The 25450-nt window shown below is 42.6% G+C and overlaps 3 protein-coding genes across 3 annotated transcripts; 1 reads left to right on the plus strand and 2 right to left on the minus strand.

The window, feature by feature from the left end:
• Positions 1–67: 67 nt before the first annotated feature.
• gpr161b (G protein-coupled receptor 161b) lies at positions 68–8691 on the minus strand. The gene is made up of 6 exons (XM_084022405.1): positions 8449–8691; positions 6821–7182; positions 4768–5489; positions 4252–4359; positions 2947–3072; positions 68–2788 (listed from the first exon to the last, which is right to left on the minus strand). The coding sequence occupies exons 1-6, from the start codon at positions 8476–8478 to the stop codon at positions 2511–2513; spliced, it is 1626 nt and encodes a 541-aa protein (XP_083878531.1). The 5' UTR covers positions 8479–8691; the 3' UTR covers positions 68–2510.
• Positions 8692–10018: 1327 nt separating this feature from the next.
• Positions 10019–12858, minus strand: otc (ornithine transcarbamylase). The gene is made up of 10 exons (XM_084023169.1): positions 12731–12858; positions 12483–12621; positions 12324–12405; positions 11715–11802; positions 11436–11589; positions 11229–11351; positions 11029–11082; positions 10792–10941; positions 10232–10369; positions 10019–10105 (listed from the first exon to the last, which is right to left on the minus strand). The coding sequence occupies exons 1-10, from the start codon at positions 12811–12813 to the stop codon at positions 10046–10048; spliced, it is 1071 nt and encodes a 356-aa protein (XP_083879295.1). The 5' UTR covers positions 12814–12858; the 3' UTR covers positions 10019–10045.
• Positions 12859–13989: 1131 nt separating this feature from the next.
• On the plus strand, positions 13990–25164 carry rpgra (retinitis pigmentosa GTPase regulator a). Its single transcript, XM_084023703.1, has 14 exons — positions 13990–14057; positions 14379–14504; positions 14597–14689; positions 15309–15371; positions 15450–15608; positions 15711–15860; positions 15958–16116; positions 16676–16831; positions 16947–17071; positions 17269–17478; positions 18232–18754; positions 18852–18943; positions 20425–23614; positions 23702–25164. The coding sequence occupies exons 1-14, from the start codon at positions 14027–14029 to the stop codon at positions 24361–24363; spliced, it is 5739 nt and encodes a 1912-aa protein (XP_083879829.1). The 5' UTR covers positions 13990–14026; the 3' UTR covers positions 24364–25164.
• The last annotated feature ends 286 nt before the right edge of the window (positions 25165–25450 follow it).

Consider the following 25450-nt stretch of genomic DNA (forward strand, 5'->3'; position numbering starts at 1 on the left):
GGTGGTGTAAACTGTCTTTAATGTTCAAAATAGGGAACTCCACCTATTTTGAGGACACAGGCATGCTTAACTGTTGAACAACCTTGCATTTTCGGTCTTAACTGGGTATTTAGACATGACTATAATGGGAAAACTAACATGGTTAAGCTCCACTGCATCAGAAACAAGGTAGAAAATGAAAGGAAAAACATTGGTTCAGAAACTTTTTATGTACAAAAAAAAGTTTTAATAGAAGATACAAAACTTTAATGCAAATATTTCTATTAATAATTACTGTATAGTGAAAATCAAAAAGTTACATCACTTCTCATGTGTATAGTACCATTCAAACATAATATAAAGTTTCGAGGAAAGACTGAAGCACTCTAATAAATGTCCTGAGTTTTTGTTCTCAGTAAAGGGAGCGGTGGAGAAGCTGAGGTAAACCACAAGTACCAATGAATATTTACTAAGACAGTGTTGTGACAAGGTATTTTCTGAAAACAACTCAACACTGAACACTATTTTCTGTTGAGTTTCAAAAACCAATATATCAATAAACTAAATTGTTTATATGATCGCTATGCACTGCTTAGTGTACAATATTATGAAATGTGGGCTCTTGCTAATGCATTTTCATTTACATAACCTATGAAATACTGATAAGTCAGTCTCGAAATAACCTGGACCCATTTGATTGTTACTGAATGTTTTCACTCCATACATTGCTGCTGTAAAAAAAATACTGACTAAACAGTAATAATCGCCTTCTCTGACACAAGGAGAGTGGTTTCTAATGTGAACAAGCACACACTGCATGTTCAAGTGGAATTACTGTTAATTAATCATGAAATGTCAGGACCGTGCCTACTCACTCTGCAGGTACATTATCAACATTACAAAGTGTGGCCAAAAGATAATGTTCCTATGATGAAAACTCAGGGGTGAGCGATACATAGACAAACTGCCTCTAACTATACTGATTTAGAGGTTTTCTTATAGGGAATTCCAATACACAATTCACTATTAAAATACCTTAATTTCCTATAAACAGTTCCTATTCAGGTTCGTGGTTGGGGGGTTATCCCAGAATGCACTGGGGTAGAAGATGATGATGCTTGGACAAGACTTCAGTCAATCCACATCATTAGGCCTTTTCCACAGCAGAAATTTTTACTTTTTGCAGGAAAAGCACAGGTACTAATAAAATGAACGATTGCTGTGTTCTATTCAAGCTTCCGTCTGTGCTTTCTAATACCCATACAAACATACTATTATGCATACCGGATGCACAAAAGCATGAGCCGTCGCTCATTTCATTATTCACACCTGGGATTTTTATGCCTCTTCACTGGTCACTGTAACCGCACGCGTGTCCCGTTCTCCTGAACAAGATATTTTAGGAACTCCTTGAGGGAATTTCTTCATATTTGACACAAATGTCCACTTGGACTCAAGGAAGAACTGAGCAGAAACTGGTGGTCAAAGATCAATGTCACTGTTACCTCACAAAACACATTTTTGGCCATAACTCAAGAATTCAAATGCTAACAATAACAATTTCACACACAGTGAGTTATTCGTATGTAAACAAATTGTCATTTTCAGTCCATGTAAGAAGGCTTACTGTAATTCTATTATACAATCTTTGAAAACAAAAGTCTATCTTGCCCAAAACAAAAAACTATAACTGGTTTAGGACCCCAAACACTCCTTTAAAATGTCCTCTGTTTTTGATTGAAGGCCGTGCACACCAGCACAGGTGTTTTCACTGATTACAGCTGCTTAGACGTCTAATTACATGTCATACCATAATTTATGGGGTCTAATTTTTAAATAGCTGGGAACTCACATTTTTTTCTGATGTATCCAACTTGACACGTACGTTTCCAGACACTGCTGTAATATTTACAACTATAGAGGCCTCTCATCAGCCATCAATCAATGCCAAGTATTTTAACCTTCACATGTCCGACTCTACAGGCACAATAAGTGGTAACACCGGAGTATATGGGCCATCAGTGTGCAGTACAAGAAACATCGATACCTGAATAAGAGAATTTTGGCATGAAACTCACTTTTCTTAACATAATAAAAGAGAAGTTTTGAAATGATCTGATAACAATGTTACAAGTCTTTTGGAAGATAGAAACACCACATTTTTCATATTTTCTAGCCCTGGTGAGGCGAGTTCTGAGGACATACCATAATATATAATAATAAACAAATTACTACAACAATTCAATCATTTAGGTGACAGTAGTTAAGGCTTCCTATTGATTTCATGAATCCATAAAACTCTTGGTCCAACACTGTGGAATGAATGTGCCTCTTCTTTTTCCTAATAATTTCAAGTATGGAGTACCTATGTGTAGAGAGATCAGACTTCATAAACTACACCACAGAGCATGACGAGTGCCACTCTAAAAAGCTCACATATAGTAGTGTTGAGGGTGCAAAACCCTTGTCATTCACTAGTAAACGGAGTACGGTCTATAAACATGTCCAACAAACCAACAGACCTGCTGTGTTCAGGCTGGTTTTTCCTCCACGTACTGCTCTTCTTCATCTCTGTCATCTTTAACGATCCCTTCATCGATACTTTCCAGCCTCAGTCTCTGACCGTCCAGGTATCTGGGTCTCGGTACCGCCCTGGTTGTAAACAGTCCCCCTGGCAGAGCCAGATCCTCCCCAAATAGGGTGAGCTTAGCGTCACTCTCTATAGCCTTCGCGAGACAGGAGGCGAAGTTGTCCAGACACTTGTGCACCTCTGCGTGGACTTGAACTGCAGACGTGCCGTTGTTTTCAGCTGAGAAGAAAAGCAGAAAGTTGTTACAGAAAACAAATCAAAGTGTTAAGTGTGATGTTTCCTTTTGTAGCTGGCACAAAGTCACTTTTCAAACCCTCAGTGAGCATCAAGTGAACTCCCTTCCCCCATAATCTTTTGTGGCGCTGTGGAAATGATACCTTTGGCTTGCTCCACCTGGTCTTCAAAGGTGACGGAGCTCCTCCTCTTCCCGGATGGATTCCCTTGTTGCTGTGATTGGGAGCAGCCGTCAGTGGAGAAGTCATCCAGCAGCATCACATCTGTGCCTGCGTTGAAAAAGAGTACAGACATATAAAAAAGGTGGGTTAATTGAGAACAAATTGTAAAAGTAAACAATTTTAATTAAAAAAAAGGACACAAATAGGGCTTGCCAATGATAACTGATCGTCCAGTAGTTAGTTGACAAATAATCGTCCTCTAATTAAAATAAATAATTGTTAAATAATTCTACAATCTTGCATACAACTGGACCCATCCGCCTAATATTTCAGGTGCTCAAGAACCTCTTGTGGTTGCGGTGATTCACACTTTTTGGCACGTTTATAAGACATATTTTATTGACTGCTTTATACTATCATTGACCGCTGACTCTACTACTCTTAAACGGCCAGTCGGTGCAGCAAGTGATTGACATCTGCTTCAGTTTGGCCTTGTGTGTCCACACAGATTACAAATTGTTCCTCTCTTTATTTGCACACCAAGTAAGACGATTGTTTGTAGGCATGTAGCTAATGCTTAACAAAGTGAAGCAAAGGCTGACTACGATGGAGCACGTCTTCTCGTGCTGGCAGCAGGAGAACTAATTAGCAACCGGTGGGAGTCCTGTGGTGTCTTTGGCTGGCAGCTAACAGCTGACGATGCTAATACAGTCAACAGAGCTTACAGAACTAAACACACAGCAGGATTGATGGCTTCTGTTGAGATGAAGCGTTGAACAGTCGACATGAAGCGTTAGGGAACTGCAGTTTAGCTCCACAGAGCTGAGGCAGACAGCCGCATAGATAAATACATGCGAGTGACAAAAGCATCTGACAGGCTTGGCAAATTATTGGTTTATACTCATTCAATCAAACATTACAGTAGCGGTCGTTGCAGACACCTGGCAGAGATCTGAGTGCACTTTTCTAGCAGTACATTGAATACATTTCAATTTTGAATATTTTTAAAGAAACCAAGTAGTTTGAAGATGTTATCTTGGGCTTGTTATGTGCAACCCCTGCAGGTTTAACTGTATGTACAGTATATGGAGTATTTTCACAGCATTGTTTGTGCAAACTCAACTGCACTTTTGATATTTTAGTTTTAGATATTTATCTTGTGTTTGTGACTGTTGATGCGACAAGCAAGTTGTTTGAAGTAGTTACCTTGGCATTTAGGGGGTTTCATAGAATTATTCTAGTGTTAGGACACACAGACCAAGTGTTTTTCCTGTGTGTACCACTTACACGAGTCCTGAGTGAAACTGAAGCCAGTATCTCCTGTGCTGCTCCCTGGGGCCAGAAGCTGCCCTCCACCGGCCAGCATGGCTGTCAGGTGCGGGGACATACCCAAGTCTGAAACAACACAAGCAAGATCTTGTTGAACATCATACACAACACATGAAATCAGAACAACACAGGAATGTAAATCTAAATGGGCTGTGAATATGCTAAATAAACTACTTATTACACAAATATTTATTCCATCATTCATCAAACACAATTTCACTACTACCCTGTTTACAGTACACAGAAACTGTTTGGTGTATAAACATAGTACCTATTTGTCTGTACATAATAGTAATGTTTTCAAATCTTTGTTGTTGTTCCAAGCAGTTACGTTGTCCTTGTTTTGACTGTATGTCAACGTGCATCATCCTGGTCTATGATTTGGTATGTTAACATAAAGACGTCATATATAAATATACAGAAACCTTCCTTTGAATTAATTTGCATGACTAAAAGCCACTGTGGTTCTCCCACCTGTAATTCTGTTGGAAATGCTGAAGAGGCGGGACGTCCTTTGCCGCGTGGCAAACGACTCTCTGTAGTAGCGATCTCCAAAACACATCCCCAGCAGCTCCTTCCTCACCGTTTTATTCCACAAGCCGTAGATGAATGGGTGGCACACCGCGCTGCAGAAAGACAGCCACGCTACCAAAGTCTCCAGTCCCTGAGACACACTCCCTTGTCCCCATAAAGCCTCGGTACACACCACCCCAACATATGGCCCCCATGTCACGAGGAAGGTGCCGATCACCACTAAGATGGTGACAAAGGCCTTGCACTGACTCCCTGCATACACGAGGCTCCGCCGGCTCCCATTAGAGGAAGTGGAGGTGCTTGAGTTTTTACGCCCATTCTTCTGAGCTCCAGTGGAGTCCTCCTGGGCCACAACAACTGTCCCACAGTGTACTTTCCGGGCTTTCATGCGGGCGACGCGGAAAATGACCCCGTAACAGGCCAGCATGATGAATAACGGTGGAAGGATGCACCAGGTGACCCAGAAGGCTGTGTAACTTGGCTCTCTGTGCCAAGACGCAACACAGGTCCACTTGAAGCAGTCGAACTCGAAGGAGGACCAGCCAAACAGGGGAGGCAGGCAGCCCACCAGGGAGTGCAGCCACACGTAGGCGATGGCGACAACTGCCCGGTTTCCTGTGATCTTCATGGGGTAGATCATGGGGTAAAGCACTGCGTAGTACCTGTTGGGATAAGAGAGGAACACAGTCAAGAAAGGAAACTTTTCTAAAAGGGACTGCTCAGATGTCAGTGAATGATACAGAAGCTAACAGCTAAATGCTTTAAAGTGTTTCTGAATGGCTGCAAACAACAGAAAAGGAGAGGCTTGGCAGGAGAACAAAGACATGCACTGTAATCTCAAATTCCCAAAGGTGATTGGGTAATTACGACAGCAGTGAGAACAGTGAGGGCTGTATGCTACAAAGCTAATTTACAGTAGATGTGAACCATATTTTACATTCTTTTGTGATCCCTCACAACATAAATGACAATATTATTTAACCAGAGTGGCATTCAATGTCAATTCCAAACAACAAAAGTAACAAAAAAATGTACTTAACTTTAAGTCTTGTCCTAACAAATTAATTAACAGATATTTTTTTAATTTAACTAATTTATATATCTTTTAGTCATTAACATTTAAGAAAATGCAGTTTAAACCATTTCAAAATGTGTGGTTGGCTTATATTTACTTAATAATGACTTATAATGATTATTAAATTGATTATCGTGAGATACATTTGTTGAGAAAAACATTTTCCTTTTTTATACATGACAAAGTGAGCCCATCTTTCCAGATGTATCACTATGTAATTTTACAATTACACAAAACCACAAAAGCCTAAATAAAATACAGTCTAAAATAAGATTAATAGTAAATATATAGTCAACAAATGAGCAAGAAATAAGATTAGAGTCTGTGACTTAGAAAGTGGTAGAGTTTAGTACGGTGGATTATCTTTATCCGTGTAAACTCATATTTGTGAATTAGTTTCCTTTTTCTAAAAATAGGACCTAATGGAAATAATCTCGGTTCTGCAGATGAATGGGGCATTCACGTCAGTCCACATCTAAAGTTGCTTTGTGTGAGTCTGTCTAATGCTCGTCACTTGAGCTGGGAAAATCTGCAGAAAAATACCACACGCTAAGTGTGTGGTTAACCAATCTTATTTACAAGGCTGCATACTGACCTTAAAGGGAAACGCACCAAAAACTACATTTCACATGTTAGTCGTTTAGTTTTAAACCAACTGTTAAAGATGTAATCAAACTGCTGCTAATCGCATACATAGTATGTTCCCACGCGAGAAATAAAAAAACACACTCGTTCGCCTTGGTGAAAATTTCACATTGGATTAAAATTAAATTGAAATGTATTTGAGGTATTTATCTGTGCTTCATGATTTTTTGTTTACTGTAATATGTGCGGTCTTCTCGTCCAATGGTTTGTATTTAAATGTCACCAACAGAAAACTATTATTAGTACCTACAGCTTCAATTATCGGGCACTGACCTGTCAATGGCAATAGCTCCGAGGGTGAGCATGCTGGCAGAGTTGATGAGCAGGTAGAGCAGGCCAGTGAAGTTACACCACACCACCCCAAACACCCACTCCCTCTTGGCTGAGCTGACGGCCACAAAGGGCAGCACCAGCATGGACAGCAGCAGGTTGGACACGGTCAGGCTGAACACAAACTTGTTGCTGGGTGTGAGAAGATAAGGCCTGCGATAGAGGGTCACCACGATCAAGAGGTTCCCCAGGCAGGCGAGGAGTGTGATGGTCACGATGGAGACCGACTCCAGGACTGCCAGACCCTCACCATTCCCCACTGGGGTGCAGTTCCTACTGATGTTCATGGTGTGAGGCTTGGCCACCTGATGTGTGAGGGGATGTTTGGAGAATGTTAGTGGAAAGACATTGTGTAGAAATTATGACATACATTCTACAAGTCATGCATACTTTATCATTTCTGATGACAGTTTCTGAATACAAGCTGTACAGTTTTAGATGTATTTTTCCCACTCATACACTATGAACAAACCAACAAACCATTATAGCCATTTTTCATAGCTGAAAAAAAAACACCCGTCACAATTTCTCAGATCGAAAGGAGATATCTTTTAACTTCAACAATCTATAAAACCAATGAATGGATTTAAATTCAAGTAATAAAACCAAAAGAAGCAAATCCTCAACTTCTAAGAAGCTGGCACCAGAGTATAAAAGCAATACATGCTTATCAATTATCATAGCCAATTAATTGTCTGAAATTTCAGCTCTAATGCAGTTTAAGGACAGATAATGCACTGCACGAACTCATTAAAATAATGTAACTTTGTAGACTTTATGTCCACAGTGAGTGACATAATGCATAAGTCATGGAAATGAGTTGAAACCAATGGTTGCAAAATATGTTAATTTATATATTTTTTTATTTTCATCAAGTACTTCACATACAGTTAAGACAACTGTAGTTACTTTGCAGATAAGCACAAAAAACTAGCAGCACAATACAATTCAATAAATGCTTCTTACATATTTGATATATCTTATATCTAATCGTGAAATAAATAATAATGTAAGAACGTGACGAGCAGATAACACTTCTGTATGTGTTCTGGTTGTACATTGCTGTATTACTACTTTAATAAGTAGTTAAGTTCTAGCATCCTCGGGAATGTTAACGATGTAACGTTAGACATGTAAGTTACATTAACCGAGCCATTATTTAGCGTTGCAGGTCTAAAACAAAACTCAAAAAGCCCGGAGGCTAAAGAAAAATCGCATGCTTGCGATGTTTTAGCCACGTAAAAGTTGACGTTAGTGGCAATGCGTTTCACGTTTAAGCCAACGGACGGCTATCTTTCGCTTCGTTCAACGTTATTTTAACAGGAAAGCGTATGTGTTGCCATGTCCCATCATGGCGTTACGCTTTACAGTTAAAATGACAAGTTTAACCCGCGACATTTTAGGTTGCTGTACATATCAGCGCTGATAAACTGTGTAAAAATGTGAAGCGATGTGACCACCGGTAGTTTCAGCTCGCTAGCAGTAGCTAAAACAACTACCGTTAGTTAGCCTAGGTTAGCTAAAACTTTCTCCCATTGTCCCCCCCCCACCTCCCAGCTATCCCTCTTTACCTGCTTTGGTTCGGCGCTGTGGCTCCACATTTTATCCCCATCAAACCGTCCATCCTTCTCGCCGGTTTTCACGCTATAACCCAACCGTAACTGAGGTCTGAGGCTGGGGGGCAAATGTCCGAAAAGCGTCTCCCAATGGCATCGTGAAGTTTGATAACATTTGTCCCTCCTCGATCACGGGCGGCCAGCTGCGGCTGCAATGGCGTCCTCCTCCCACCTCAGCTTCAACTCCCTCTCCTCGTAGACTCCTCCAGCGTGTGGGTGGTCCCGGACCCCGCTTGAGAGTCGTCCTGTTTTCCTATCGGCGTTGTAGCCGTTATTTCCAAGATGTCAACGCGTGTAGCTTGGTGGGCCATTGGGTACGCTTTTTTTTTTTTAACTGTCGTCAGTGAAAAACTTAAACGTTCATGTTAATCTTGTTTCAGATGCAACACGTAATGTAAGCGTTTGTATTCATGTTAACCAAAACAAAAATCAATGTACGCGTGTCTATTACGGTAATGACAGGCCGGTTATGTGTTTATGAATGAAACTCTACGCATCATTTTATCCGCCTGGACCACCCAGTTAGATCAAAGCTTCCCGCACATCAACAACATGTCAACGCGTCATCTTACGTTATCCAATCAGAGAGCCGGGACGTTACGGACTGCTTCCATTGGACGGGGCGCTCTTTCTCATGTCCTCACCATGCTGATGTTGAGCAACGGGACATAAATATACTAATACTATACTACTATAATACTAATAGTAAACATCACAATCCCAAACTGCTCCGAAGGTAATCCCTGCCAGTGTCATAGTCTAAAGTACTTCCTAAAAAAAAAAAAAAATCAAAAATAATGTGGTGGAAAAAAACTCACAAAAGTTATTAATATTGTCAGGGGAATATATTTAACAAAATATATGCCAAACACAGACAAACAGACTTATCACAGACAAAAACAACGCCCTCTATCAATAGTGAAATGAGTATTCAGATCTACTATTCAAATAGAAGTATAGATAAAGTTTTAAATTGTTATTATTATTTTAGAGATCACTCGTTCGTTTCCTTAGTCTGAGGCTTGATTCACTTAATTACATTTTTTTTGCTTTTACTTTTATTGTCATGTTTTTCACAATAAAAATATAAAAGCATCCCGAGTTCGAATCTGTGTTCGGGTTCCTTCTGTTGAGTTTGCATGTCCTCGTCGTGTCAGCGTGGGTTTTCTCCGGGGACTCCGGCTTCCTTCCACAGGCCAAAGACACGCAGAATGGGTTATTTGGTGACTCTAAATTGCCCTAAAGGTGTGAACGTCAGTATGGTTGTCTGTCTCTACATGTCAGCCCTGTGATAGTCTGGCGACCTGTTAAGGGCGTACCCTGCCTTCGTCCAATGACAGCTGGGATTGGCTACAACACTCCCATGACCCTGAACAGGATAACCGGTGACCGATAATAGACAGTATGCACAGTGACTGATGTGCATTTCCTCAAAAATGTAACGTGTTAGGGCTTTCAGTGACCTGTCTGTAAAACGTATGCTCCTTGGTCTCTGTCACAGTAAAAGGTAGAATGTAAACAGATAACAAGTAAAACTCCTTGTGACCTTAAGTTAAAACTTGAGCATGGGGATTTGTGGAGTGTAGTCAGTCAGAAGAGACACCATTAGACCCTGAAAGAGAAGAGACTTGTGATGATCAGTAGCCAGACAATCAAACCGGACTCAAAGACTAGTCTAAGAGGATCAAATCAAACCCATACTAGTAGAAATGTATTCAACGATAACCGGGTTACTCACCATGATTGTCCACTTCCTGTTCTCTGCCTCGGGGAAGACGAGGGAGTGGGATGAGTAGAATACCTGATCATCCACCTCCTCCATTTTCCGGGGGAGACAATGCAAGAAGGTCCAGTCTGGTTTGGCCATGCTTCCTGTCTGTAGTGGACCAGAACCAAGAGCCATTTCCACTCAGTGAAATTAGATTTTTGCTCTTTTGCTATAGACACATTTTTGTTGATGAAAATATTTACTGGAATCTTTTTCAGAAAATGTTTGTAATGTTTGTTACACACAATCATTGTGTGTAAAAGTTTTATTTTAAACTTGCTTCCTGATTTATAAGCCAGATGAAGTCTTTAATTTGTGTTAAACTAGTTTAAAATAGAGTTAGCAGAAGTTTCAAATCTACTGCTCTGTCAGACAGGAGCATGCTTGAGACAACAGCTGTCAAAAGGCTCTAATTTTGGATCTGAGACTGATGGAAAATAACTAACGTCTCCAAAAGCGACTGTTGTGTTATGTGGGTGACACTTTTTGGATTTTTACCCCCCAACAACAACAACAATGTTCTTGTTTACCTGCATTGTTATCTGGTAACCTTTAAAGTCTTTGAGCCTCTTTTTCTTCTCCTCCTCCTGTCCCATGCTGACCCAGGTGTCAGTGACCAAAACGTTGCTGCCGTGGGCCGCCTCAATCGGGTCGGAGGTCAGAACAAGCTCGGTCCCATGCTGAGACAAAATGCAGTATTATGAATGAATAAGAAGTCCTTTGACAATAGGCCTGTTCATAATAAGAACACCTGAAGGAGACCTCACTTCTTTGGAGAGTCGTTGTGCCTCTTGAATAACACTCCTTTCTGGCTCATAGCCCTGGAAATGAAAACACAGCTTTAGCTTGAATATTTATTACATTACTGGATTATTGCAGTACTATTGCATGACTGTGTGCATCTATTCCTGCTAATCCACAAGAAAGAACAGGTAGTGGACTAAAAGAGAGGTCAAACAAGGCAAACCTTCGGTGTCGCAACCTTCAGATGAACTCCCAATTTAGCCGCAGTCATCATGAAGGAGTGGAGGACGTTGTTCCCATCTCCAATCCAGCTCACTGTTAGTCCACTAAGGGACCCATAATGCTCCTGGAGGAGAGTGGTAATTCAGAAAACACGATGTCATCATCATTTACCGGGCGGAAGCTGCAGTGTGTGTAGAAGCTGCGGTACCTGTAGGGTGAGGAAGTCGGCCAGAATCTGGATTGGGTGGTAGAGGTCGGACAGACCGTTGATGATGGGGATGGAGGCCTCCTTGTCCAGCTCCTCCAGTGTGGAGTGGCTATACACTCGTGCCAAGGCAATATCACAGAGTCCCGAGAGAACCCTGTGGTAGGAGTTTAGAGATCACAGAGGGGGGCATGTTAGTGTAAATTACACGGAAAAATACTGCACTACTTGAGACTTAACTAAACCTATTTCCATAAGGGAAAGCATAAACACAAAGCTCACCTAGCCGTGTCCGTGCTACTCTCATTTACTCCGAGGTGGATGTCCTGAGAGGTGAGGAAACAGGGGTGTCCACCCAGCAAAGCAAAACCTGGAATTATGATATTAATTGATTTGATTAATTGATTTCCTCAATGGCCGACTGGTGCTTAGATACAACAAACGTGTAACAACAGAGGGGAGCAGTACGGGGGGGAAGAGGAGTGGACGGTTAACGGTTTTGTTCCTGTGATGAAAGTCGCCTCTCAGCAGTTCTTTTGTGTCTCTGTTGACAATGACATTTCCACCTCTGGTGAACAGTATCAGCCCGGTTAACAGTGTGAGGTGTTACACTTCTAATTGTTCTCATTAATGTTTTATTAATGTTTAGGGTTATTAGTAATATAACATAATCCAATTACCCCTAATTTACTACGATATATCTGTCATTATGTCATTATTAACAATAACTTTTTTAATCTGTGCATGTCTTTTTTTCCTTTTCCTTTCTGTGAAATCTATTTTCTTGTGCAGGAATAGAAATGTGCATTTATCTTACAGTTGCATATAAACGGTCATGCTCAACAGAAGCACCATGATTGCAGTGCAGACGCGTGTAAATAAACGGGACACCTGTTTCAGTGGACATTCTTGTTCTGGTGCTCCTCTTCTCAAATATCATAGCAATCGACTTTCCTCGCAGAATGGGAAGATACTGAAATAGAAAAGGCAGTTTGAGTACTGTGCACTGTGAGGCGTGTGGACATTGCGGTTGTAGTTCGTTAATCTGACCTGTTTTTCATGCTTGATCCGATGTTTTAGATCCCCTGACACCCACAGCAGCCTCTTGATCTCATCAGAGCTGAAGTCTTTCAGAGTGAGGAAGCTGCGACCCTTTAAACCCGCTGCACCGAGGGAAGCAGCTCCGATGCTGAGAAGAAACAAACAAGGGCGTAACGCACCAATGAATAGTTGCACCGACAGTAATTAATACATTGACACCAGTAATTATGAAATAAAGTTATCTGGAGCTTCTTTACCTGAAGGCTCGTGCAGAACAGTCTTGGGAAGTTTTAGCACATTTAAAAACGTGTCGCACATTATTAAATAGTTTAGTAGACATCGTAGCTCGAGGAGTGTAAACGCAGTGGGACTATTTCATCAGTCAACTTTCATTCACCGCCTGTCCCCGACTGACGTGCAGCCGGACGCACGAGCCAACCGGCAGCGTGGCTTACACTGACGTCACCGAAAGAGCACGCAGTGAGGCGTGGCTTCCTCCAAACCGAGCTTACTAAAAGTTTGCTGCTTTTTGGTTAAGAAAAAAAGATGACTCACCTTGTCTCCTCCTCATCAGTGATGAAGGATGCCGACATGGAGACATGGGATGAAACACCAACTCAGGTGCCTGTGTGTGTTTGTGTGTGTGGAGGTAGTCAGACCACTAATGTGGTCGGCTACATTATATTAGTTCATTTTATTGTCTTTAAAGTGCACAGTGATAGCTCAGAGTCCACATGTAAAAAGTAAGCTTTGGGCTCCAACTGGTAAAATAATGGTCCTGATGCTGCTGATCATGTTTGGACGTGTTGTATGTTTGTATTTGTATGCGTTTGTATTGTTTTCCCAGGTGGCTAGTGGTCTAGACTCCTGGTTTATATCCAGGTGGTCTGTCTCCTCTTCCTGTTGTTGGATCCCCGTTTACAAATCTCCATGGGTCATTTATCCATTAGTTAACATCAACGTTGGATTTTAACTGACAATTTCAGATACAAATGAACCTGTAATGTTATTTTGTTAATTTGTCTAATTGATCTCTGTGTGAGATCTCCATCAGCGTAAAAGAGGGGAGCACTCAACTCAGGGACACAACTTATTATAAAGACTTTAACCATTAAAAATGTATTCATAACAAAAAAAAAAACACAATTTGGTGAGGACTATTATTAATAAGACTATAAAACACTGGTGAAACATGTAAGTGAGCAAACATGATTAGGGACTTGGCAGTATATAGCCTCCACAAAACCAGGATTAATTCATTTTAATTAATCATTTTAAGTAATCATTAATCATGTAAGGCAAGCTTCTGGGGGGAAAAAAGCATTAGCACATCTTTACACAAAATATACCAACATCAAATATTAATATTCCTCACCGATGCTTTCAATTCCATTGAAACATGATCATGATATTCTCGTAATTCCGAAGTCGCACGTGAAGGCAGCACGGTTAGCCCCGAGGAGAGCTCGCGGGCTGGTCCTGCGCCTGTCTCTGACGTCACCCTCAGCTACCTGCCGTGCAGCACCGGGCCACACGGTGCAGGTGCGGTGGAGATGACGGGGCAGGACGATGCGGACGTACCGGGTAGGAGCACTTTCCCCACGGCACAGTAACCGGCCCTTACCGTTATCAATGGTGGACTTGCACTTTCTGCTCAGGGGTTCCACAAACCGCAGCCCCGTGTGTGTGTGTGTGTGTGTGTGTGTGTGTGTGTGTGTGTGTGTGTGTGTGTGTGTGTGTGTGTGTGTGTTTGACCTGCTGCTATTCCCGTCACTGCTGCTACTTAAAGCGCTTGAGATGTGACAGCAGGTTGGGGTTTAGCCGGTGTTTGGCTAAAGAAGAGGAAGTTAGTGCTGTCTGCACGCAGAGCAACGCTACGTGTTTATTGTGTATTATTTTCCTCAGATACGGGGGCCATCTTCACATTTGGAAAGAGCAGTTTCGCCGACAACGTGCCTTCGAACTTCTGGCTGAAGAGTGACCGCCCGGTGCACCTGTCCTGCGGCGGGGAGCACACCGCCGTGACCACAGGTGCGGATGAGCCCCGTTTTAACGGTGAGCAATGACTGTGTTCAACAATAGATAGACGTTGTGTAACTGAGTGATTCTTACCACCTTTGTAGAGAATGGAAGGCTGCTCGTGTTTGGTGTTAATACACGGGGACAACTGGGGCTCGGATGTAAGCCCACTGCCAGCAAACCTGCCTCTGTGAAAGGTGAGTTATAACACTGAAAGAAATACATTAACACAAGTATTGTGATAAAGTATCATTTTGAGGTACTTGTATTTTACTGAATTCAGAGGTCAATATGTGCTTTTTTATCCCACATTTATCTATAATAACTTTAGTTATTTTCGTATTGATCTCTGAGCTGAAATTCACAATCTGTATCTAAAGTCATTAAAATGAGCTGCACCTTTTACTAGCTGCAACATTAAAGTGATAAAAACATTAATGCACCAATAATTATAATTGTAGGAATATAAATACACTGTTGGGGCCATTCTGCATAATGAGCAGTTTTGCTTTTGGCACTATAATTATATTTTCTTGCTAATACTTTGGTGCTTTTACTGAAGTAAGAATTTGAATTCATGACTTTTAATAGAGTATTTATACTATTGTTACTGTGAGCAATTCCTCCCAAAGATATAACATTTCCGGTCACATAAAATTGCAAAGAGCAGATAATAAACAATTGAGAATCTGAAAACAGAGAATATCACTCAGACAGTGAATTAATATATTATTGCTGATAAATGTTCTGTCAAGGCTTTTACTCCTGATATTTTACCATCATGTTCAGTCGCTATAATGGTGTATTTTCTTCCAGCCTTGAAGTCTGAGAAGGTGAAACTTGTAGCTTGTGGGCGAGATCACACGATCATCTGCACATGTAAGATTACGAACAAATATCAGACTTTTATTAAACACAGAATTGGTTGTATTAAATCCCCGTTTCGCATGCTTTCAGGTTGGGGCAGTGTGTTTGTTGCTGGCAGCAACCAGGAGGGGCAGCTTGGTTTGGGCCACTGCAACAACACTACATCCTTTCACCTGCTGCGTCCATTCTGTGGCCGTGCACCAATCAAAATGCTCTCTGCGGGATGCAACACCTCGGCTGCCTTAACAGGTTGGAAGAGCGACGAGCAATAATGTGACGAGTGTGTCTGTCTGCCAACACGCTCCGGTGACGTCTGAGTTTCTCCCCCCGTGTTTGTGGGTGTGTCGGTAGAGGATGGGAGGCTCTTCGTGTGGGGAGACAACGCCGTGGGTCAGATCGGTTTAGGAGACGAGGGGTTTGCGGCAGAACCCACGGAGGTGGACGTTGGGGAGACGGTGGTTTGGGTCTCTTGTGGGTCTCACCACTCGGCGTTTGTCACAGGTACAACACGGTCCAGCCAAACACAGCACAGTAGGACTGTTTTGAGTGTTCATGTCAACAACCGTCCGATGCCAGTGCCGTGTCGGCTTTGTTTCAGTGGATGGACATCTCTACACGTTTGGCCAGAGTGCAAATGGAAGGCTTGGTCTCCAGGTGGAGCAGCTGGCCAATCACAGGGTCCCTCAGCGGGTTCAAGGGTTTCTGGGTCACGTCACCCAGGTGTGCTGTGGAGGGGAGCACACTGTAGCACTCACAGGTAGGTTAACTGTCACATTTCTACTGATACCTCTTTTTGTTTTGCTGAAATATAGTCTGTTAGTGTTGGAAGAAGTATTCATTTCCTTTACTTTAAAAAAAAGTCAATATTAAAGTGTGAAAATACTCCTTTAAAGCCCTGCATTTACAGTTTTACTTCAGTAAAAGTACACTATCTGCAAACTGTAACAAATATCACTATGCATAAATACCTTTATTTTACTGAATTAGATCTTTAATGTTGTTATTGTAGTTTTTTTCTTAATTGAGTGAGAAAATCTGCCAGTCTAGTTAAATTATTTCAACCTGTTTGTGACGGAAATCAACTCGTTTCAAGAATACCTTTACAAAAAAGTGTGAGAATCTTGGGGGGAAAAAATACAGGATTGTAAAAAATTCATAAAACTGTTTGATTTCAGGTTTGAATTGCCCTACAACAATAATAGACACAAATTACTGGGCAGATGAAGATTTTGGCATCGGAAAATAAATGTAGTTTCTTTCCACCGCTGCTGTGAAGCTAAGCAATGTGTTTCATTGTGTTTGCTCCCCTGTGCCAGAGGAAAACGTGTACACGTTTGGCAGAGGCCAGTATGGTCAGCTGGGCCACGGGACATTTCTGTTTGAAGTTGATTTGCCAAAACCCCTGGAGCAGTTTTCTAACAGCAGCATCAAACATATCACCTGTGGAGAGAACCACACCGCTGTGATCACAAGTAAGCAATCTCTAACGCTCCTTCTAGTCGCGACAGTGTTTACACCTTTTGTGTGTATTTGTGATCATCTAAATGTCAACTTTCAAATTGGATCTGATGCGTTTGTCCTCGACAGACAGCGGGCTCCTGTACACCTTTGGTGACGGTCGTCATGGGAAACTGGCCTTAGGGGAGGAGAACTTCATCAACCAGTTCAGCCCGACACTCTGCATACGTTTTCTCAAGTACAATGTTCAATCAGTAAGTGAATATGATGGCCATCCTGAGCTCCACCTGTGTGTTTGTCAAATGTCCTTGAGGAAAACCCCCAAAGTCGTTTTAAAACGCTCCCTGGCTGTAATCCACCTCCCGAGTCGTACATCCTGTGTGTCTGCAGATTGAGAGGAAATGGACTGTAATAAACTCTGCATCTCTTCCATGTGTTCTCTCACGTTTAGGTGTCCTGCGGTGGAAACCACATGCTGGTACTGGCTGCACCCAGACCACCAGAGAGCCGAGAAGTGGTGCCAGACGAGGATGTGACAATCACAGAGAACTTTTTGGAGTCAATTCACACAGAAATCCTTCTGCTCGACACTTTGATCCATCCTAATCCGATCATCCCACTCTCCGCCTTGGCTGCTCGAGCCCGCCACAGAGAAACCTTGGTACTAGTTTTCAAGACTAAATCAGGTTTTTTACAAGACCTCAAAAAACAAATTGTCCTTAATTCAACCATCAGTGGCTGTGTGTGTTAAAGGTATCTGCAGTGCTTGATAAGGACTGAATTCAGTTTCCTCATGAACAAAAAGGCTTTAAACTACAACTTTATTTACATTTATTTATCACCTGAACTTAAAGTCATTGTCGAGTAAACCTCGTTGCACTACCATGTTTCTACAGCAGCCCAGAAAGGACAAACTAAACACTGGCTGCAACTAATGATTATTTTCATAATACATTAATCTCCTGAATATTTTCAGGATTCATCAATATATTATTTGGTCTTCCAAAAGAATTTAAAATGAAAAAATGCACATCACCCTGCAGCACAAGGTGGCGTCATGTACAATTTACTATAATCAAACACCAACCAGCGAATAACCTGCTTATCTGGATTCTGGTCTTATTCATTTAATTATATAATTGTGAATAGTTTGCATATACTGCTGGGAAGTACGGAACTAAATTACATTGTATTTAAAAAGCTCTCATTTAACTTGTTGAACCCTGCAGCAAGTTGCCTTATAGCTTTCGATAATTGCATTTACAGTTTGACTCCAGGAGGGGGCAGTGTTACACCAAGTGGTAGCTCTGCTGTAGTTCCACTGACTAACTAGATGGGGGAGCTTCATAGATGTGGTTCCTTTTACTCAGTATTTTGGTTGTTGTTGCAGTTTTTCCCCTCTCTTGTCTTTCAGGGAAGCTCTGCGGAGCTGTTTGGAGAGATGTTTCACAACCTCCCACGTCTAAACTCTGGCTTCCTCAACACCTCCTGGCAAACGTCCAGAAATATCCCAACACCTAAAACTCTTTCAAAGAGTTTAAGTGCAACTTCGTCGTCCCCAAAACCACAGCCAGAAGGATCACTAAGCCCACCGCTCTCCCCCAGATCTCCAGTCTTCTCCTCTAAGCCACCGAGCCCACGTTCTCAATCATCAAGCCCCTTTCAGAATATATCCTCCGCTGCTGCTTCCTCTAAGTCGAAATCCAAAGAGCTGCCTTCTCCCTTACTATCACCAAAGTCTGTAACTAAACGTAACACCCCGGTATCTCCTAGAAGGACCGCAAAAACAAGACCGTATAGAGTGGCAACCGCTAAAAAGGCCTTAATTGAAGAACCTCTTCTACTACCTAAAGAGCCCTGCAGTCCCACCAGACCCTCCAGTGATGTTTCCAATAAGCATCACAGTGAGGAAGAGCCTCCTGCCTGGGCACAAACAGGTACTTTCAACCTATAATTTTAGGCAGTGTTGAGCTGAGTTTTCCTCTAGGGTATACCTGCGTAATTAATCCAATCTTTGTTTTGTTTTTTTTTCAGAGGGAGAAACTGTTCAGAGACACGTTGTCATGGGAGATGTGGAGGAGAATATCTCTGAGAAAGGAGTCAACTCTGACTTTTCGCCGAATATGGTGAGAGACGTTTGGTTTGACTGTGATAGAGTAGAGAAATACTGTATTTTTTTTCCCCCAACGGAGTCAGTTGAATGCTATTTTCTTCTTCAAGCGTCTTGCTTGTGGTCTAGATTATGTGCACTCCAGGGAAGGAAGCAGCAATGAACACTCACTGACTTTTCCAGGAAATGTGCATAGCTCAGCATTGTGTGTGTGTGTGTGTGTGTGTGTGTGCGTTCCATTTGGTATAACACTGAAATATGATGAAATTGAATTCAGTGTTGTGGTGCCTTTTTGTTGTCATCACCCCCCAAGAATGTGTGAAATGAATCCCCTCAAAGCAGATTCAGAGATTAGGATTGATTCTGCCAATACACAAATGTGTTTGGGCTCCAGCCTCACACACACACACACACACACACACACACACACACACACACACACACACACAAAGAGATAATTCTTTGGGAGAGTTAGCAGGAATCGTGCCACGTCTCATCAGAGTTTCCACAGAGAATGGTGAAGCAAGCTGTGAAGAGTCTCCTGCGTTGTTGTGTGTCATAGCCCCACATGTTGTAATATAAAATGGGCTCGTGTCTGTAGTGGTGGAAGGAATATCCAGAGCATTTACATATGTAAACATAGTAATACCACACTGTAAAAATATGTCATTACAAGAAAAGGCGCAGTATAACTACTGGTTTCATGTGTTGAAAGTAAAATATTAGTACTTAATAATCAATAAATTCTCAGCTTGAGTTCATAAGTACATCCCTTGAGTAAGTTGTCAGTTGTGCTCAGATATGGGTGGGTGTGACAGAGATGAGGTGGACCACCGTAATTACTAAATGTTTTCCCATCACACCCCACTCACCCCCTAATTAACCCCCATCTGTTTATCTGGGTGCAGATGGAAACATAAGGATTCCTGTCATCTTCTCCCAGTCGTCACCATGGTTTCCTTTACCTCCCTCCCACATGTGTATTTAGACCCGATGGCAGATTTGTTGGTGGCTATATCTAGTCTTCAACATCGTTGTGCTTACGTGTTACATTCCCTTGGATTTAAATGATCTTTATGAGGTTTCAAATTACACATTTATTTTTACATGGTCCAAAATATACTTTATACTGGCATTATTTGACCTTCTTATGGGTTGTTGCTTACATACTGATCTCTCTTTTTATTATATTCATAACATTTTAATCTACGCCTGCAGAGGCTATTGAAATATATCACCACACAACTTCTGATGTTCTGCTTAGAGCGTTGTTTGATATTGAACAAGAAACCGCTTCCTCAAACTAGAGCTGACATGCTTTTGGCAGTAAAACATCAAATACCCCAATTGCACATGCAGTCATGTTGATTGCAGGTCTGCTGCTGTGCTTGTTCAACTTTGCTTATTTTTATAACACACAATTATCAGGCATATGACCTTTTTCTGCCATTTTTATTTTTACATCCCTATTTTCGTTTTTTTTGTGATTTCTTACAGGAAAAGAAGAAGGCCAGAGCTCATAGAAGAACTACGAAAGAGGCAGAGTTGTTTCAGTTCAATGGGAACGCGGGACAAAATTACCTCCAGGACTCAGCCACAGAACTTCTGAAAGGCCCTTTGAAGAAGGAAATGTCACTGAAGAGATGGAAAAAAGTGACATCTAAAGGCAAAGAGAACATCACCAAACAGTCCAATAAAACCAAAACTCATGGAGATGCTCGAAAGGAACCCTCCCATTTTAAATCATCAAAACTTTCAGAGTCGAGCCCCAAAACTCCACAGTCTGTCAGGAAGACACTGACTGAAGCGCAGCAGAGACCGATGAAGGGAAATGACAGGAGAAACAGAAATGTGAAACAAAGTGATATATACAAAGACACTATGGAAGCTGGCACTTTGAAGAAAAACCTGATAGGGACACCAAAAAAGGAGGAGAATGAACCATCAGCTGGGGACGAAACATCTCAAGTTCTTAAGATCACCACAGGAAATGAAACAACTATCCTATCTGTCCAAAGTGTAAGTTCATTATCTGTAGAAAAAGATGCAGAAATCCAGAGTGAAATCACTGATGTCAAACCTGTTGAAGTGCAAAGTGTCAAATCAACTCCAAGGAAAGAGCCGCACAAGATTGAAACTACACTGAGAACAGGTCAAAATAAAGCACTGGATGTAAAATCACCAGTGAAAAAGAAAACCAAATCTGTCACCACACCCGCTCCGGGTGATATTAAGAAATCCCGAAGTGTGAAATCCAAACCTGTGAACATTGAAAGGAAACCACAAGACGTCAAGTCCACACCGGTCAAAAATCCAGTAAATACTCCAGTTAAAAGTAAAAGAAAAGGAAAGGTTGTGGAATCGGAGATGAAAACGTCTCAAAAAATTAGAGGTAGAACTGCACAGAAGCAGAAGATACCTGAAGGAGACGGTGCTGAAGTGAAGGACAAAATGAAGGCAAAAACAAAACCAGGGAGAGAAGAAGGAGATGAAGTCAGACTTAAAGGAGACTCTGAAGATAATGCCAAAACGAGGAGTAAGCAGACAGAAGCTTCCAGCCCGCTGTTATCACAGCAGGATACACCTGTTGAAGTGCTAAGTAACCCCGTTTCCTCACAAACCAATCAGAGAACAGAGGTGGTTTCAGTCAGAAGTGTAAAATCCCTGCAAGGCCCCGAACCTGTTGATGGGGCTCAGATTGTTTCTGGAGCACACCGAGAGGACACTCGGAGCCCATCTGAAGAAAAGCCAAGGTGGGGGGAGATCCTGAGTACTGCAGCCTCTCTGCTCCCTGCTGCTGTGATGGCAGGTGCAGCTACGCAGGTCCTCAGTGAGGCAGTGTCAAGCGTGAGGAGTTTCCACAGTGACAGTGACAGGGTTACCTCTGCATCACCCAAAACCCCCAGCCAAGGGAAGCAATTCACGAAGCAGAGCGCTGTTACGCAGCCTTCCTTTTCCTCGACATCGTCCCATTTTTCTTCGACAGAAGTCTCAAATCCGCCAGAAGAAGGCACAAAGGGAGACGTTCAGGTCAAGACGAATGTGGGTCAAGAAGAAGAAAGCCACGTTTCCGCTGAGTCACAACAGGGAGTCGTGAAAAGTGACGGGAGTGAAGACTTTTCACAAAGGGATGTGAGGAACGGAGGCACAGTTGTGGCAATTTCCCTGCAAGAACATGAAGAAGATGGGAAAACCTACAAGGAGCATGAAACCAGTACTGAAGATGAAGAGAGTGGAAGCAATGTGGAAGACAAAGACAAGGAGGAAGAGGAAGAAGAGGAGGGAAGTGAAAGTAGCGATGACTTAGGGGAGGAAAAGGTGAGTGTTTCTGGGGAGGATGAGGAAGAGCAAGATAGTGAAACTGCAGAGGAAGATGGTGAGGAGGAAACAGCCTCCAGCAGTGAGGATGAGGATGAGGGGAGTGAGAGCAGTGATGTAACCAAGGCTGAAGAGGAGGAAGAAGAAAGCAGTGAAGAAGCAGGTAGTAAAGGAAGTGAATCTGATGTAAGTGAGGAAGAAGAGGAGGAGGGAAGTGGAGAGGAAGACAGTGAGGTGAGTGAGGATGAGGAAGATGAAAGTAGTGAAGAGTCAGGGAGCAGCATGAGCAAAGGGTCAGAGGAGGAGGACAGAGAAGGAGGTGACACTCTGGAGTCTTCTGGAGATTCTCAAGAAGAAGAAGAAAACGATGACGAAGATGAAGAAGAAAATGAGGTTGATGCAGAGGAAGAGGAAGAGGGTGAATCTGAGGAACAAAAAGATTCCACCGAAAGTGAGGATGAGGAATCCAGAGAAGATGAAGAAACGGGTAAGAGTGAAGGGGAGGAAGATGAGAAACAAGATGAATTGAGTGATGACAATGATGAGGAGGAAGACAGTGAGCCAGATGAAGAGGAGGAAGACCAAGACGAAAAGAGTGAAAATGCGGTGGAGGAAGAAGAGGGTGAGGAAGACGTATCTTTAGACGAAGGGGGAGCTGAGGACGAGACTGTAGAGGAGGAGGAAGAAGAAGGAAATGAGGATGTTACAGAGGATGAAGAAGAGGGTGAAGAGGAGGAAGAAGAGAGTAAGGATGAAGAGGAAGATGAGGACAGCGAAGCAGGGGAGGAGGATGAAGATAAGAGCAAGGAGGAGGTTACGGAAGAGGAGGAGGAAGAAGAAGAAGAGGGTAATGAGGTTACAGAGGAGGAAGAAGAGGGTGAGGAGGATGGTGAGGGTAATGAGGAAGAAGAGGGGGAGAAGGAGGAAGAGAGCAATGAGGCCACAGAAGAGGAAGAAGAAGATGGTGTGGAGGAGGAGGAAGAAGAGAGTAAAGAGGGAGCTACAGAGGAGGAAGAAGAGGGTGAGGAGGAGGAAGAAGAGAGTAAAGAGGGAGCTACAGAGGAGGAAGAAGAGGGTGAGGAGGAGGGAGAAGAGAGTAAAGAGGGAGCTACAGAGGAGGAAGAAGAGGGTGAGGAGGAGCAAGAAGAGAGTAAAGAGGGAGCTACAGAGGAGGAAGAAGAGGGTGAGGAGGAGCAAGAAGAGAGTAAAGAGGGAGCTACAGAGGAGGAAGAAGAGGGTGAGGAGGAGGGAGAAGAGAGTAAAGAGGGAGCTACAGAGGAGGAAGAAGAGGGTGAGGAGGAGGAAGAAGAGAGTAAGGGGGAAGCTACAGCAGAGGAAGAAGAGGGTGAGGAGGAGGAAGAAGAAGAGAGTAAGGAGGAAGCTACAGCGGAGGAAGAAGAGGGTGAGGAGGAGGAGGAAGAAGAGAGTAAGGAGGAAGCTACAGAGGAGGAAGAAGAGAGCAAGGAGGAGCTTAATGAGGAAGAGGTAGCAGAGGAGGAAGAAGAAGAGGGTGAGGAAGATGTAGCAGTGGAGGAAGAAGAAGAGGAGGAGGAAGAGCTAGCAGTGAAGGTAGAAGAAGAGGATGAGGAAGAAGTAGCAGAGGAGGAGGAAGGAGAAGAGGAAGAGAGTCAGGGTGAGGAGGATGAAAAAATAAAGAGAAAAGTTAAAAGTATTGAGACTAATGTGATGGCAAAGAGTGATGAGGAGGAGGGGGAGGAGGAAGAGGAGGAGGAAGAGGAGGAGGAAGATGATAATGAAACAAAGATTGAAACAAAGACAAGACAAAGGAAAGGAAAGAAATCTGAGGAAACCGAAGATGAGAGTGTGGAAGAAGGAAAGGCGGCAAATGGCAAACATGCTAAAAAACATGGTCAAGAGGAGAAACGTGGGAAAGAAAAGGAGGGAAATACAAAAGTGGAAGAAGAAGAGGAGGAGGAGGAGGAGGAGGAGGAGGAGGAGGAAAAAGCCAAATCAACAAAATTCAGAAAAGACCAACAACAGAAGGAAAGACCCAAACCGGCACCGAGGAGGACGAAGCAGAGCGCTGCAGGAGAGCAGAAACAAGACGACAAGCAGTTCTGGACCGATGTTCTGCCCCAGTACCTCGACCTGCAGTGAGGTCCATGTATCTTCATGTATCAGAGAGTTCAGCTGAAAGGACATCGACTCAGCACCACAAGGGCCAGAGTACAGCAAGACCTGCTCACTGGGAGTCGGATAGCTGTTGGTATAGTTTTCTTATTGGCAACAAATCACAATAAAAGACCCAAACCAAGAGTGCATTAGTCTGTTTCTCAATACTTGACGACTTCCTGACGCTGTCCAAGCCCATTTATAACCCAAACTATACTAAAAACAATGCAAACAATGACACCTTCCTTGTCATGACCTGGTGCCTACAATATCCACAATGCACCTCGACTGCTTCTGTTGGAGATTTGGACGATTTCAGCTTTATCTTCCAGATCAGACCATTGATGCTGACTCAAGTGACATCACATGAGGCAATATATCAGACAAAAAGATTTACACAGCTCTCACATTTCCACTCTTCTACATCTGTTGTTAACTTACTCCCTAATGAGAAAGTCGTATTATTAGTAAATTGTTTACTAAATCGAAGTAAACCACAGTTAAATAAAACAATTTGAATCCAAATGAATCATCACCTGTATGACCACATCAAAGCTCGGGAGATCCTCCCGCCTCCACTTCCCCCACACGCCTCCACTTCCTGTTTCCCGTTGAGACAAAGAACCCTTCGACACCTTCATGTGTGGACTCGTCCCCCCTCGCACTGTAGACACCCAGACTTTGTGCAAATTAAACACTGATCAGCCTTTCAACAGCTCCTTACGTTCGCTCGCTCCTCCTGCTGTGTCTGTTTGCGTATGAAACTATAAAATGTTCACATCATTAGTAAAAAGGAGAAACGGGCTGTAAACTTTTACCTAGCTTTTGAGTGGTCTGATAAAAATCACATCCTGGTGAGACTTCTAAATTAGTTTAATTTCCACGTAATAAAGAGAGCTCTGAATCATGACCCCTTGGAAAATGTGCCTTTTTTTAAAAAACCTAATGATATTATAATATGTTATTGAATGCAATGAATGCATCTCATGACCCCTTGGATACATCTTGCGACTCCGCTCTGGGGTCGTGGCCCTCAGGCTGTGAACAACTGGTTCAATATATAATACAGTAT

The sequence above is a fragment of the Eutrigla gurnardus genome (genome assembly GCF_963514095.1).
Source record: "Eutrigla gurnardus genome assembly, chromosome: 12".
In the NCBI taxonomy this organism is placed as follows: domain Eukaryota; kingdom Metazoa; phylum Chordata; class Actinopteri; order Perciformes; family Triglidae; genus Eutrigla; species Eutrigla gurnardus.

Excerpts from the sequence above, each read along its gene's own strand:
- gpr161b (XM_084022405.1), bottom strand. The coding sequence starts at position 8,478 with ATGTGGAGCCACAGCGCCGAACCAAAGCAG. Across the intron at positions 5,490-6,820 it reads GGAGCTATTGCCATTGACAG|GTACTACGCAGTGCTTTACC; the intron begins GTCAGTGCCCGA and ends TTATCCCAACAG. Across the intron at positions 2,789-2,946 it reads CCAGGTGGAGCAAGCCAAAG|CTGAAAACAACGGCACGTCT; the intron begins GTATCATTTCCA and ends TTTTCTTCTCAG.
- otc (XM_084023169.1), bottom strand. The coding sequence starts at position 12,813 with ATGTCTACTAAACTATTTAATAATGTGCGACACGTTTTTAAATGTGCT. Across the intron at positions 11,590-11,714 it reads AGTAGCACGGACACGGCTAG|GGTTCTCTCGGGACTCTGTG; the intron begins GTGAGCTTTGTG and ends CTCCTACCACAG. Across the intron at positions 10,942-11,028 it reads CACAACGACTCTCCAAAGAA|CATGGGACCGAGCTTGTTCT; the intron begins GTGAGGTCTCCT and ends ATTTTGTCTCAG.
- rpgra (XM_084023703.1), top strand. The coding sequence starts at position 14,027 with ATGACGGGGCAGGACGATGCGGACGTACCGG. Across the intron at positions 15,372-15,449 it reads TCACACGATCATCTGCACAT|GTTGGGGCAGTGTGTTTGTT; the intron begins GTAAGATTACGA and ends GCATGCTTTCAG. Across the intron at positions 16,117-16,675 it reads GCACACTGTAGCACTCACAG|AGGAAAACGTGTACACGTTT; the intron begins GTAGGTTAACTG and ends CCCCTGTGCCAG.